The sequence below is a fragment of the Python bivittatus genome, unplaced genomic scaffold (genome assembly GCF_059951505.1).
Source record: "Python bivittatus isolate LINGU-HERP-01145 unplaced genomic scaffold, Pbiv_v1 ctg000310_np1212, whole genome shotgun sequence".
Lineage (NCBI taxonomy): Eukaryota > Metazoa > Chordata > Lepidosauria > Squamata > Pythonidae > Python > Python bivittatus.
Window position 1 is genome coordinate 5,487,567 of NW_028277054.1, and position 15,637 is coordinate 5,503,203.

At 42.3% G+C, this 15,637-nt stretch overlaps 1 protein-coding gene across 4 annotated transcripts in view; it reads left to right on the plus strand.

Annotated features, from left to right (window-relative positions):
- Nucleotides 1–15,637, plus strand: part of PHLDB3 (pleckstrin homology like domain family B member 3) — a 31,044-nt gene extending 15,407 nt beyond the window's left edge. For 3 of the 4 annotated variants that reach the window (XM_015889286.3, XM_088139945.1, XM_088139944.1), the window contains exons 5-16: nucleotides 1,186–1,314; nucleotides 1,767–1,922; nucleotides 2,696–2,806; nucleotides 3,865–3,951; nucleotides 5,072–5,167; nucleotides 9,359–9,452; nucleotides 10,552–10,720; nucleotides 11,238–11,325; nucleotides 11,732–11,788; nucleotides 12,433–12,652; nucleotides 13,388–13,473; nucleotides 14,805–15,637. In XM_015889286.3, coding sequence (XP_015744772.1) covers nucleotides 1,186–1,314; nucleotides 1,767–1,922; nucleotides 2,696–2,806; nucleotides 3,865–3,951; nucleotides 5,072–5,167; nucleotides 9,359–9,452; nucleotides 10,552–10,720; nucleotides 11,238–11,325; nucleotides 11,732–11,788; nucleotides 12,433–12,652; nucleotides 13,388–13,473; nucleotides 14,805–14,939 — 1,428 coding nt within the window. In that variant the 3' untranslated portion in view covers nucleotides 14,940–15,637. The remainder of the gene's footprint in view (nucleotides 1–1,185; nucleotides 1,315–1,766; nucleotides 1,923–2,695; nucleotides 2,807–3,864; nucleotides 3,952–5,071; nucleotides 5,168–9,358; nucleotides 9,453–10,551; nucleotides 10,721–11,237; nucleotides 11,326–11,731; nucleotides 11,789–12,432; nucleotides 12,653–13,387; nucleotides 13,474–14,804) is intronic. The other variant, XM_088139946.1, reaches the window with a different exon arrangement.

The window sequence follows — 15,637 nt, forward strand, 5'->3', positions numbered from 1 at the left end:
TGCTCAGACTATGGGAGAGGACATACATTGCTGACAGCTCCTCCCGACAAATTCCCCGGATGTAGAAAATGGGCATCTGTTTTAGGATAGCTTCTCCTTCTGCCATGCTAGATTTCAGAGATAGCGATATTTAAAGACTGGAGTGCTCCTATCTACAATCCAGTGGAGAGTGCCTTCTCTATTGCAGCACCTGCCCTATGGAACAGCCTCCCCCCTGGGATCCAGAGGGCCCCGACCCTCCACCCTTCCAGAAGGTTCTGAAGACCTGGCTCCTCCCCCAGGTGCTGCACCAGCCCGTTCAATGAGCCCAATACAGATCCAGTTGTGTTAGGAGTTTGCCATGGTGCCTCATTGCTCTTAATTTTGTTGTTGTATTAGTGTTTTTAGGTTTTTTTTAATGTTCTGTGTGTGTGTGTGTGTGTGTGTGTGTAGATTGTTGTTAGCTGCCCAGGGTTATGTATTTAAGGTGGGTGGCCGTATACATTTTCTAAATGAATGAATGAATAAATGCATAAAACTACCATGATAAAATCCAGGATAGGTTTTATAAGTAATCCCAGATTTCTACTCTGCTCTCTGCTTGCTCGTGAGCCAGTTTGGTGTAGTGGTTAAAGGCACCCGGCTGGAAACCAGGAGACCATGAGTTCTAGTCCCACCTTAGCACAAAGTCAGCTGGGTGACCATCGGCCAGTGCTTTTCTCTCTCAGCCCTGGGAAGAAGAAGGCAAGGGCAAACCACTTCTGAAAAATCTTGCCAAGAAAACTGCAGGGACTAGTCCAGGCAGTCACCAGGAGTCAATACTGAAGGCCCTCCCCCACCCCCCACCCCCATCTGCCTGCTCAGAGGATAGTAACCTGGATTTAGCAGGCTAAGTGGAGGGCAGGGGAGGGATAGGAATTTCCACTCAGTGAACTGATGGGATGGGGTGATCCATCCCTCCCATGCCAGCTTGCTCATTTACCTGATGGAATTCTTGCTTGCCTCTAGCAAGCGGGGGAATTGTTCAATTCAACACTGAGGTTACCACATCAGTGAGAAGAAGGCCTCACAGGCAGTCTTATCAGAGTGCTGATCATCTCTGGGTGAGGAAGGAGTATCTATTCCTACAAGCATAAGTAGCTGGATGTATTTATATTGTCCATGTCAAGGTAGCGATGCTACCCTGCCCTGCTTCTCTTTTGGCAGGAGAAAGCACGTCTGCAACGAGAACGTCACAGGGTAGAGGAGCTGCAGAGACAACATGCTGAGTCGCAGATCCACCTAAACAACCAGCCGGAATCAATGCGAGAGCGGATGCAGAGCCAGCTGCAGGAGGTAAGTGTGTCTCAGCTCATTACACTGTGAAGCAGGGGATGGTCTGTGTGCAGAAATCACATGGGAAAGCTTTCTAGGAACAGAAAGTGGTTTCCTCTGGTCTTCTTCTGGGCTGCTGCTTTGACTTCCTAGTCTGGTCTCTGGTCCTTGAATTTCATGGTGAACTCTCATTGGAGTTTTAATCTGGTCTGACCCACTCAGCTTTTTGAGATCAGTCAAAACGGGTAAGTGATCCTACCTAGGCTGAGCAGTGTGCATTTTGGAGTATAAAATGTCTGATTTTGGTGAAAGGAACTGGTATACTTCAGACTGGCTGTGTCCCATAATCTGAGTGAAGAATGCACTACTTGGAGTTTGCAGAGCCTTGAACCAGACATACCCATTTTCTGTGCATTGAAGGGTGCTCTTTGGGAAGATGAAACCCAGGGACGGTAATTACTCTTCTTTCCTAGACAACTGAGATGCTAGAAGGAGCCCTGAGATGTTATGAAGATCTAGAATTCCAACAACTAGAACGTGAAAGCCGTTTAGAAGAAGAAAAAGAAGCAACTTGCCAAGCTCTGACTGAAGAGATCACTCAGTTGCAGAACCGCATCAATCAAAGGAAGGTGAGAAGTGGTCTGAATTCTTAGCGATCCAATTCTAGGTCTTGTTTTTCAGTCCATGATTGTCCTATTAAGTCTTCTTCAATCTGGTTTCCTCTAGCTACATTGGACTTCAATATTAATGATGCTCAGCCAGAACTGTCAAAAGAAATGCCAGTTGGAATATGTTTGGAGGGGACCAAGTAGATAAGGTCATCCTGTACAAGAAGATAGAAAGGGTGGAAATATAGATGTTATTTAGGAATGAGCATCCCAGCCTGTGCACCAAAATAATGACAAATAGTTCTGGAAACATTTTATTTTGACTGCAAACTTAGATCTGGTTTAAGTATAGCTTAGTCAACTCACCTAAAGGTGAGTTTAGACTAAGCAATACCAACATGTAATCAGTGAGTTCAAGCCTTAAAAACTTGCCTGTCTGTTTTATAAGACAATCTGGAATTTTGTAGTATTAGACAATAGAAAATAATGAATTTACTTTTAGCATATAAAAACCTTAAGCAGTGGGCAAAATTTTCCTTCCCTTGAGATCCTTTGACTTTTTAATGTACTGTGGCTTTTAGATATGCACACTCTTAACCACAAAGCCAATGTAAAGAATTGATGAATCATCAACAAAACATTCTGTAATGCGTTGGTGATTCCACGGTTGCATTTTTTTCCTATCTTTCTAACAACACCTGTCACTTTTGAAGAGGGACTGTCTGTAGGGAGAATTACTATTTTTCTTGAAATCCTAGCATTTTAGTTCACAAAGTTTCTCTTCACCCATTCAGAAGACTGTTCAGAAGCTGGAAGGCCAAGCCCTTTTAACACAAGAACAAATGATGGGTGTGTGCCAGAGATTTGCACAAGAGGAGGGAGAGGCTGTCAGGAATCTTAATGCGGTAAGGAATCCCTTTTCTTCTGCCAAGAACCAAGGATGAGTATCTTGGTTTCCACAATCATCCTTGACTATCTACTTTCCCACGCTTTTAGAATTTGAAATTTGCATTTTTGAATCTCTCTATGGTGCTCAGTATCTTCTTTTCTTTCTAACCTGGTGAGAGAACTCAAGGATAATGTTTCTCTGCTTCCTGGATGTGGTTTGTTTGGAGAGAAGCTTCCTTCTGCTAGAACTTGGCTCAAATCTGCATGTTTTTCAGAAGCCTTATTGGAAGGTCAAATGAGATTCTGAGATCAGACAGTGCTAGTGACTTTAGAAGCTGCTCACCTAGCTTTGCTGCCTTTGAGCAACTTTAGAAGAACATTTCTACTCTTCCAAATTTTGGCTGACCTACAATGTTTAGTCATTGTAAATGGATCTAAGAATTGATGGAAGGAACCATCATGAGTAAAAAGCTCTTGGTTTTTCCTGGCTGGACCTCTGAAATATGTATCCAAGTTGTGTATGAGAGAGGTGAACTGTAATGGAGACAGTGGGATGTTTTTAGTTGAAGTTAACTAAAAAGAATCCTACATGAACAGAATTTGATCGTGATTATGCTGCTTGTAGTCTCAAACTCTTTGGTTGCAATATGCTTCGGATATGCAGATATTCCTTATTATTGTAAGTCTCAGGTATTTTCAACATAAGAAATAAGTTACTATTAAGAGACCCACCACTGAACTTCCAATCCCTTGGAAGCCTCCGTGCCCTATTTCACACTGTTTTTATACTTTGAGTGCAGGAGAATGTGAGTTTTCTCAGAGTCAGGGATGGAATTTTATATATCATAATTTGAATTATGGAATTCTGGGAATTGAAGTCCACACATCTTAAAGTTGAAATCTACACATCCTAAAATTGCCAAATTTGAAAAACACTGGTCTAAGTGATGACATTAGGAGGTAGCACAATGCAGGTGATAGAGCAGTCTTACATAGGCTTCAGGTGAAACTATTCTAAACATTGTGAAATGGCTTTCCTATCTAGAAAGGTGACTAGTTGCTTGTCTGCATTTAGGAGAAAAGTCGTCTAATGGACATGAGCCAGGAGTATTCAGAGGAGAACAGGGAGGACTTGCCAGAAAATAAGGAGGGTGTGACACAGGTAAGCCTCTCCAGTACTTCTCAGTGCATTTGTATCTCCCTGATCTTGAGGGCATCCAAGTCTAAACTTCCCATTCAGAAAGATCTCTTGGATTCTGCACACTAGGGCATGTCTGGATGAAGAACACTCACTGGTCACCTTGTTCCCCTTGCCACAGCTTTAATGAATCAAAGCAGGTAGAAACTTAACAGATGCAACTTTTTTGCGGGGAGCACTAAAGTACAGTGCTTGGAAAAGCTATGTCAACTGACCTTGTTGCAGAGCAGTTAGGCCTTGGGAATTGAAGTGAGAAGGGACATTTCTAACACCCCCATGACGCTTGCTCTCTACAGGAGATAAAAGCAGAGGACAGCCCCTTTCTGTAATTTAAAAAGTGGGATTGAATAATGATGAGAAGTGTGTTAAAGGAGTGAAATGCCTATCTATCCACATTTCTGCCCTGGTTTTATCCCTTTTATCCTTTTCTTCCAACATCTTCTAAGGACTTACCGCCAGAAAAGAGATGTGAGTGTTGCTTGTTTGTCACAAAGCCATGAAGCTCATAAGGGACTTTAGCTAAGCTGCTTCTCAGATTAGCCAACAACACAGGGTTGTTGGGTGAGAATATGAGGGTTATATATCCTTCTACATATTCTTTTACATATGAGGATGTAGAAGAGACCATCATGTCTTACAAAAGGGGAAACCCTGCTATGCCTGGATTCATCCAGCACTCTGTCTTATACCTGTGTTAACAAAACCCAATGGTTGTGTTCTCATAGCATACCTATCTATGTTATGGCCCTATTCACACAACATGCCAATACAGAGGCTGGAATCTCACAATATGCAGAACCCAGCCCCTTTTTCGCTTTGCTTAACACAGTGTGCAAATTCAATCTTTAAGTCCCTTCTTATATTAGTTTGGTTCTAGTCCAGAGAACGGTGATCAAGTGGGCCTCCAGATGGTCCAAGGGTTGTAGTTCAGCAATATCTGAAGGGTCTTGCCTTCCCCCCGTTGGGTTTAAAGCAAAGGAGGATGGATTTGGCATTTCACATTTGGAAAAGCAGGACCCTTCCTCCATCCACACCCTCCTTCCAGTGGTGATGTTCACATTGATAAGTCTCTGTCTCCCTGCAGCTGACTTTCACCCAAAAAACGGATCGGAAGGTCATTGTCTTGGGCTCCGACCAATCTGACTCGTCCTGTGTCTTCTCCGTCTCCAGTTCTGTCAAGGTCTGTCCTGTCTCCTTGGTCTGTGTTAATTTCAGTCTCTCTTGTCCTTTTACATGTGCTCAAGTGATTCAGCAGCTTGGGATGTGTATGGTCGTTTTCTCCCATTATGCCTCTTGGTATTGAGAGAGGATGCCTAATCAATATTTATTTGTTTGTTTGTTGCGCATTTATATGTTGGTTTTCAAGAGAGGCTTTTTTTCCCCTCAAGGAAGCTTACCTAAATATTTCAAAACTTGTGGTTCAAAAGTTACATCTAAAGGAGCGGTGTCAGTGTCTTTTTGGTGGGTAAGGGGTCCAATTATCCCCTCACGCAAGGAAGTACGGTAAAGATACAATAACGATAACAATAATAATGGTCTAGGGCAGTGTTTCTCAACCTTGGCAACTTTAAGATGTGTGGACTTCAGCTCCCAGAATTCCCCACCAGGCTGGCTGGCTGGCTGGGGAATTATGGGAGTTGAAGTCCACACGTCTTAAAGTCACCAAGGTTGAGAAACACTGATCTAGAGAGCTACATTTAGTGGGCCCTAGGTGGTGGACCTTTTCTGCAGTAGTGCCCACGTTGTGGAATCTTCTCCCCCCTGAGGTGAGGTTGGCCTCATCATTGTTGAGCTTCTGGAGGTCCCTCAAGACTTGGTTATGCCAGCAGGCCTGGGGATCCCAGGGGATGAGTGAGCTAGTGAGGCACCTCTGTTATTTTTAATATCCCTTTGTCTACTTTTGTTTTAGCTCAGTTCTTATCGTTTTTAATGTTTTAATAGTTAATAATCAGAGTGCTTTTTAGATACTTATTGCTGTTTTAACTTTGTTGTAAGCCACCCAGAGTAGCTTGTCAAAGTGAGATGGGGGGCTATATAAATTGGATAAATAAATAAATAAATAAATAAATAAATAAATAAATAAAATAAATAATGTAGATTATGCAAAGAGAAAGGTGAGATGGTTGACTACCCACTAAGAAGCTGTACCAAAATTGACCAGTCCAATTTTATGAGAAGGCATGATCGTGTAGCAAAAATGGTACATTGGAATTTATATAAAAGTATAGGTTTGGTGCCCCAAAATATTGATATGGCTGTAATGTTGAAAAAGTGTTCCAGAGTGATCATGTAAATGTTTTACGGGACTTCTAAATTCAAGTGGAGCAACATCTAGAACGTAACACGCCGGACCCATGGTAGTTGAAGAAAAGCAAGTTTTACTTACAGTTACAACACCACTAAATGACCGTAGAGTAACTGGAAAAGGTTGTAAAACATTAGGTTGTAACAGTTGAAATACCGAAATGATGTAAATACAGAAATAAACCAGCAAAAGTTTTCCTGGATCGTTAGAAGCTGTAACAAGAGAATGGTAAAACAACTGAAAAAGTTATTTGATCCAACAATATATACTTTACAAAAAAGGTTTTCCTCATATATATATTATGGCAGTATTTGGACAATTGTTAGGCTTTGGAAGAAGCTTGAATTGATCCTAAATTATCAACATTTGCTGAGCATATTTCAGAAGAGAAGATTTACAGTATCTAATAATAGAATCTGAAGAGGCATTTCTGTATGTTTGAGGTTCCCATTCCAGCTCTTGACTTTGTTTCCAAAAACAATGCAGAAAATCATGACATTGATCTGGGGTATTATTAAAAAAAGAATTTTTAAGGGATGTAAATGTTCTGCAGTGAATATTCTGCCTCTACCCTCTCCAAATCTTGAAAAAAAGATTACTGAAAAAAGAAAAGTTTTTACAGCTGAAAAAAAATTAAAGCTCCTAGACCAAAGAAGCTAAACAAGAAAAGTAAGATTAACAAAGAAATCCCCAAAAGCTTTAGTGGGGACTAGAGATTAGAGATGAAACTTGGATCGTTTTGCTGTGTCAAAGGAAAAGGGGCTGTTAGAGGGAAGGACTAATAATTTCTGTAGGGCAGTGTTTCTCAAGCTTGGCAACTTTAAGATGTGTGGACTTCAACTCCCAGAATTCCCCAGCCAGCTCTGCTGGCTGGGGAGTTCTGGGAGTTGAAGTCCACACATCTTAAAGTTGCCAAAGCTGAGAAGCATCGCTGTCGGGAGTCACAGAAAAGATCTGTGAAACTAGACATGGTTAGAAAAACATTCTTTAAGCCTGGGAAACAGAGAAAGCATGAGAAACAAACTCAAAAATCCCTAATTTACTGGCGCATATGAGGAAGAGAGGAGAAAACTCAATCATGCGTTCATGATTCTGTCACTTTATTTACTTATCAATCAAATTTATATAGCCACCCATCCCCATACAAGACTGGGCAGCTCATAGCCATTGAAAAACATGATTAAAAACAACAAACAGTACATCAATTAAAAACAATAAAGAAGCATATTCAAACATATCAAAAATGCATAGCCAAGGTAATCCTATCCATATCTACAGCCTCTATTAATAAAGCAGAGCTCAGATCAGACTTATGGAATCTGTTTCCTGACCTTGTCTACTTCGAAGGGCTGAGATTTCACTGGCTCTTGAGGCAAATTGAGTGAAAACATGGCTGGTGTGGGTCTTCCGGGCTGTGTGGCCGTGTCCTGGAAGTTTTGTTTCCTAACGTTTCGCCAGCACCTGTGACCGGCATCTTCAGAGTGCAGGAGCACAGACAGGAGCAGTTCTCTCTGTGCCCAGGGTGAGGTGACCCTTTTGTGGGTATTTATAGAGATCTGGGAGGGGGGGAGATTATACTGGGAAGCCATTGAGATTCACAAACACCAGCATAGCTTCAATAAAAAAGAGGAGAGTCTAAAAATCAACAAAACCTGGCTACCAATCCTGAAAAATACAGCCTGCAAAAGGTCAACGAACTCAGCTCAACCACCAGGACATGTGAACAGTTCACACAATGAACTTGCTAATCACCCCCAGCAGCCCCTCGTTAACAATTCAATAGAAGAAAAAACCCTGCCTAATCCCCAGGAAGATACACACAGATGATGACACCAAAGCAAGCAGCCACTCAGTAACCCAACCCCACCCACACACCCCCAATCCCCCCTTCCCCCCCCCTCGGATCTCTCTAAATACCCACAAAAGGGTCACCTCACCCTGGGCACAGAGAGAACTGCTCCTGTCTGTGCTCCTACTCTCTGAAGATGCCAGTCACAGGTGCTGGCGAAACGTTAGGAAACAAAACTTCAAGACCACGGCCACACAGCCCAGAAGACCCACACCAGCCATCGTATGCTGGCCATGAAAGCCTTCGACAATACAGAGTGAAAACAATTGGTAACCATTTACTGGGGCATAGTTACCTTCATGGCAAACCTAGACAGCATATTAAAAAGCAGAGACGTCACCTTGCCGACAAAGATCCGCATAGTCAAAGCTATGGTTTTTCCAGTAGTAATGTATGGCTGTGAGAGCTGGACCATAAAGAAGGGTGAGTGCCGAAGAACTGATGCCTTTGAACTGTGGTGCTGGAGAAGACTCTTAAGAGTCCCCTGGACTGCTAGGAGGTCAAACCAGTCAATCTTAAAGGAAATCAACCCTGATTGCTCATTGGAAGGACTGATAATGAAGCTCAAGCTCAGATACTTTGGTCACCTAATGCGAAGAGAGGAGTCTTTGGAAAAGACCCTGATGCTGGGAAAGATTGAAGGCAAAAGGAGAAGAGGACGGCAGAGGATGAGAGGGTTAGACAGTATCGCTGAAGCAATGAGCATGAAACTGAGCAAACTCAGGGGGGCAGTGAAGGACAGGAAGGCCTGGCGCAATATGGTTCATGGGGTCACGAAGAGTCGGACACGACTTAACGACTGAACAACAACAAAGTTACCTTCATGCAAAATGTTTAAGCTGGTTACTTAATTAACCTGAAGCCTTGGTTTGCACAAAACATTGAATCAGAGAAGCTGGGTTTGTGACCATGCTCAAGACACCCCCACAGAATCCTAATCAAGGTTAACACTAACCCAGCATTGCACTGCAGTTGTTAATGATTAGCTGAGCTGGGTGGAATAGTTGTGTGAGCCCAGCTAGCATCTTGGAAGTGGTCCAGGATTCTGTTTCCGTGGGATGCGTCCAGAATCCAACCAATCAGCAAGTCTGAAACAGAACAAGGCAAGATCAAAGAATCTTGCACAAAGGATGCAGAAAGAATGGGAAGACCCAGTTGCTCATTCGAACTGCTGATGAATGAGACACCCTTATATATTCTTTGCTTTCCCTTCTCAGGGTTCAATTGGACTGCAGCGGACCGCCAGTCTACCCCGCAGGAGCAGAGATCATCTTCCATCCCGCTCTCCTCCGCGTCCCCTTTCAATGCATGGTATGGATTCAGTGTATGGACGGGTGGGCTGGCCACGTGGGGACCACAGGTGCCATCCTTCTTGGAGCACCCACCCTGTGGTGCCCGCTGACCACCAAAATGAAAAACAAGACATTTTCTCATAAAGTAAGCATGGTTGAAATCTCAGGTGTTAGCCATGTTTCACAAGATTTCTGTGTTTTTAACCTGAGATCTTGTCCAATTGTTAAATTTAATTTCTTGGTCTGGGAACTCCAAGGGAGAAGACTAGGAAAAGGAAGCGTTTAGATGATGCTATTGGTTGAAAAGATGGAGCTGAGCTATCTTGGTTGTAGAAGCTTCGTTTCTACAGGGGCGGTTGATGCAGACTGATTTATACTAATACATCTTTTAAAAATAATAATAGTAGTAGTTTCAATCCAGTGAAATAAAATTACACTAATCATTCCAGAAAACAATAACCCTGAACTTTGTTGCTAAAAATGGAGGTGCATAAACGGAGACTTAGGGCCTTTGGTGGCCCCAGAAGCTTGATTACAACCCTCCAGAGATTTCCAAAAATTACCAAGTTATAATTTTTAATATGATAAAATGAGGAAAATTATTAAATTCCTGAGGACACAGTATTCACACAAATTGAATTATAATTTACATTTAAACACAAATGAAATGAAATCAGTTTTAGATTTTGTCCTGGTTCCACCCACTATTTTTGGAGCACAGTCCCTCTTTGCCAGTCTATTGAAGGCTGAGTGCAATTTTTAATTTTCAAAATGAGCATCTTTTTTGGAAAAACCAGCAGAGTGTCTTGGGGCACCATCAAGACCAATATATTTATGCTGCATGAACTATCATGATGCATACAAGGATCGGTATTAATCAATACTTGGTCTTCAAAGTGCCACAAGATCCTTTGCAGTCTTGAATGTCCTTCTTTCACTGGTTGTTAACATTGAATGAGACTTTTGGCAGGCAAAAGTGTTTGACCACTCAACCACAATCCGTACACGGTCAGTTGGGCAGTCATGGAAATCATGAGTTTAAAGTAGCAATTAGACCAAAATGGGGTTGATCTGAGGATGGCTTTGCAGGTACTGATCTTCTGGCTTATCCCTTCCAGGTGCCCTGGATCCCAGTGTTCTGGTAGCTCAACTCTCCAGTGGGAGCAACAGTCATTACCTGGGAAGTCCAAACCTCCAATTCTCACGTTTCAACAAACCCCTTTACCAACTGCTGGGTGGCCAGGCATCTACCAGGCAGCTGGGAGGAACCTCTCAAGGAGCCTACAGGTCAGCACATCCCATTCTCTTTCTACTGATATCTTTCTTCCTTAATTTCAGCCTGCTTCACCAAAGATGACATCAGGTAGCTAACTTTGTTCTTCGTAGTCATTTCCAGTCAAACTAAAATGTGCCCTCCCACAAATGTCATTCTATCATTCTTCTAAGGAATCCATAAATCCATGTTCTTATGAGTGATGAGACTAGGGCACTACTGTTGGAAAAAGAAATATAACATTTCTTCCCACCTCCCACATGCTATTTGCTCACTTTGACTAGCTCTCTCTAGTTCTAGTCCAGGACTAGAGATGTTTAAGCAGAGTCCAGAGGATCAGCTCTCAGGGATGCTACAGGTACAAAATTCTTCCACTGAGTGACCTCCTGGATTAAATTCCAAGATCACTTCCTATCTTAACATTTTATGATCTGATGAGTCAAATATTTCCTACAGCAGGCCTGTTTGCTCTCGGTTGGCACGGCCACACATCTGGATAGGTTGACATTAACCGGGTATTTCTCCCAACAGCCTTGGAAACTGTGTCACCAAATTGGCAGAGATGGAACGGAGGGTGCGGGAGGCCATGGCTGAAAGAGAGCGATTGCTGCAAGAGAGGGTAAGAAGTCAAGTGAACAGACTCATCTCCTGGACCATAGTCTGTCTCCAGTTTTTGCGATGATGGTTTCCATTAGGGAAAAACATACATCAAATCATTTCAGGCTCATTGCTCTGACTTTTGCTCTAACCTGGAGTAACCCTGCTTCTCATCTGCTTTCCACGTGGTTTTTAGAACAAGGAAGTTGCAAGTTTTGCCCTGTCAGCCTTTTGACTATGTTGCCTGTGTGCAGATAGCTGGGTAAAACTATCCAAAATTAGACCCAGAGGAACAGGAAGAGCTTGTGGTCTTTCTTGTGTATGCTTGGATTTTTTGAGGGGGTGGTATGTCTGCAGCCCCTGGAATGTTGCTTCCTGTCCCACACGCTTACCACAAGCAGACCACCCTCAACCGTCTTTCTTTTCAGGAAGCTAAGAAAGTCGCTGAGGAGGTGAGACGTATGGAATTATCCCCTTCAAACATGGTAAGAAGATCTCTGTCCTTATCTAGAATCCAAGAATATAATTTGCTTTGCCAATCTTTGTCAATCCTTATGTGATTAGAGTTTGAGCTGAGATGGACTTTGACAGGGAATCCAGACGTTGTCTTAGCATGTTGTGTGATTCAGGCCATTATGTTGAGCTATAATGTCATTATTTGTTCGGGCATAGCATGTTTGGTGAACATGTTTTGTTAATCCAGATTTAGAATTCAGTTTAGCATTAGTGTTTTGATGAGTGGTGATTATTCACCTTCATACTCCTACCTTGCAACTGAAAGGCAGTGAGTTTGATGACCTGAATAGTGGATCTGTACCTGTGCAATCTTGTTGTATGTAGGATTTGAAGGTATAGGTTAGAAGTTCATTTTCTGGTCTCCTGCTAACATATAGCAAGAGGAACATGGAAGACCCATCTTTAGAACAGTTGCTTATGCTATAGGAATGGACCATCTATCCCAAACTAGCAGTGTAGGAAGGATGCTGGGAACACAAAATCTCAGCACTGACCCCTTTCCTCAAAACTGTAGTGGTCTACCTAAGAGCAATAAGCCACAACACAGGTGACCAAAGCTTCCCTAGACTGACATCTGTCTGGTTTTAAGCCTTGCCTTCTTGCTGCCCTGCAGATCCACAACCTCGTGGAGATCCAGGAACCCAAACCAGCTGCCTTTGACCTGCGCAAACATCTAGAGGCATCGGGACATAGTGTTGACACATGCCAGCAAGTGAGGGTGACCAGCAAATCTTGCAAGGGCTACCTAGTCAAGATGGGTGGGAGGATCAAGACTTGGAAGAAGCGTTGGTTCACCTTTGATCGCCAGAAGCGTGTCTTGGCATATTATGCAGGTGAGGGAGAATCTAGACAGGCAGCTACTTCTCCACCAGGTTGTAGTCTCTGCTGCTGATAGTGAAAACTTGTTCTCACCTTCAAGCAGCACACTCCAACGGGCATGCATGGCATATCCAAGGGGCCAGGAGAAACGATGCATGCGTGTGTGAGAATTTTAAATGGCATTCTTTGCACATTTGGCTCACAACAGGTTCACTTGGGGGACGGGGAATTGATTGCTTATCCCCAGATTTGCAAGATATCTTCATTCAACGCCCCTCTTGGCTCCCTAATTGCAAAGGATTTTGGTTAACAATGGAAGAATATTATAGAGGCCTTCCATGCAGGGCTCTATACAAATTCCTGCAGAGAAGTCAGAGCGGGGTATTCTTTGTGCACATGTCTGGAGTTGTATTCATGAAACCTGGTTAACCGGCTATTGGATTAACCTACTTTCTGGTTTTGCATAATGAACTGAATCCTAAAGTAAGGATACAGGCTGGATTTGCACCATACACTAAGCCACAGAAAGCCAAACTAGGTATAAAACACCTATGGATAGTGTGAATGTGGCCAGTAGGTCTTTAATTGACCTGGTTAAACATGTTGTGTGAATGCAACCACCGAGTTGAAGGGAAGATTAGAGCAATAAGTCCAGCCATTTCACTTCTCTCATTTTAACCATTGGGCATTCTTTTCCTGCCCCTCCCAACTTGCTAAAAGGGTCCTGTGATTTTTTTCCTCCCCTCCAGACAAAGAAGAGACCAAGCTTAAGGGTGTGATTTACTTCCAGGCCATTGAAGAAGTATACTACGATCATCTCCGTTGTGCTTTTAAGGTACCAAGAGTAGAGATTTGCTGAAAGCCTCTTTTCTAATTCGTGCAGACCTGGGAGGGGCGGTGGGCTGGATTTAGGGATCCAAACTGATTTGAGCCATTAGAATTTTGGGTGGAGCGGCCAAACCTCACTTCCCAGAATTGCTCCTAAAAGTTGTTTTTACGTGAGACTCCATTAGTCTATTGAAGCATCCAAAATGGTATTTCCCCAGAAACTTTGGAATAAATTTCCACAATATTGGACTGGAGGCTTAATATTTAAAAACTTAGTTCTACACTTAAGCCTTCCCCTCTAAGACTGATTTTAAGACTATGACTGCTTAGGACTGTGAATTTCTATTGCCTGCTTCTTGCTATTGATAGATGATATTATATATTATGATGTTTAAGTGCAGTGTTTCTCAAACTTGGCCATTTTAAGTTGTGTGGACTTCAACTCCTACAATTTCCCAGCCAGCCATGCTGGCTGGGGAATTCTGGAAGTTGAAGTCCACACGTCTTAAAGTTGGCAAGGTTAAGAAACACTGCTATAGAGAACTATCTTATTCCTAATAAATGTCCACATCATAGTTCAAATAGGTGAAGAATGAAACAAGAAGAAGATAACATTGCCCTGAATTCCTTGGAAAAGTCATACTTTGCATACTTCCTTCCCTTCCCAAATCAGTAATCTTGACTTCTTCATTGACATTGTTTAAGAAAAGCCCCAAGACATTTTTTTATGCTTTTAGCTTTTCCCTTTTACAACCCTGTTTTAATTGCTGACATCACTGTATTTGCTTCTGTCTTCTGTTACTGGCCTGCATTGTGAAGTTTTAATGCTATAATGCTGTGATTTGGTGATATTTTTTTCTATGCTTTTTATTGTGGGAGTTGAAGTCCTTCAAAGGATTTTGAAGTTATTATTGTATTTCTTTCAAAGGGTGATGGTTGTTCAGGGGTTTCCTGTTAACTGCCATGAGGCAGTTCTATGCAAACATGCTAAATAAACAAAGGGCAAATAAATCATTTTTTTTTAAAAAAAGCTATTTATGGTTTCTCCATGATGATCTTCACACAACATGCATCAGTTATAAACCTCATGGCTTCAATGGCACAACATATTCAGCTTGGATATCAAAACCTTTACTAGGTTTTCTGTGTTTGCTTGTGTGATGTAGCATATTCTGTGAGGCCAACACATTGAGTTAATTTAGGCTTCAGCATATAACCCTAACCCAGTGACACAATTCAGTAAGTGGGTTAAGAGATTCTGTGTGAATGCAACCTATTATTTTCATTCATAGAGCTTCCTTTTCTCTCTCTCTCTCTCTCTCTCTCTCTCTTTGAAAGAGTCCCAATCCCAAACTGACCTTCTGTGTCAAGACCTATGATCGTCTGTTCTGCATGGTGGCACCAAACCCAGAGGCTATGAGGATCTGGATGGATGCAATTGTCACAGCAGCTGAGGAAAATACGCGCTATTGATGAGCTCTTTCAGATGAAACGGACACTTAACTCTTCACTTTGGGAGTCGCATTTCTCTCCGAGGTCTTACTGGTATAAATGATATCTCCTTCTAAGGGAAAAGCTGGTCAACAAGGGGCCCAGTGGCAGAGGTTGGATGGTTTCGTGTTTGTTGAAGTCTAACTACCATATAGGGCCAGTTCAGTACACAGAGTTGTTGGCTGCGATTGTTGATACTTGAAGATGGATAGTCTGGATGTTTTATGTTGTTTTAAATGGACCAATTCAGAAACCATTTCCAATCTCACTGCTGGCTGGAGAAGACTTCAAATGGCATCTTGGAAGGCAGGCTGTTGTTATGGATTCCAGCCAGTTTTGCACAACATATGAATCTATTCCAAAGAATTAAAACCAACTTCTCTGGAAGATGCCCTGAACAGGGAAAGCACGTTGTCTAGAAATCAGAGGGGATTTTGCAATGCTGTAAGTCAGTTGGCTTACGGGAAATGTTCTTGAGATACACGCAGGAAACTTTTATCAGAACTGCTGCTTTCCTCAATCAGAAGGGAGAACTTCTCCCCATACTGTATAGGTTTTGTTATATTTATTAAGTGTTTTGTGTCTTTCCTTAAAAAACCTGGGAACACTGTTTAAAGGGGAGCCATGTACAAAACCATGTATGGAATATTTATTGTATAAATCCTTTAAGTGAAAACAGA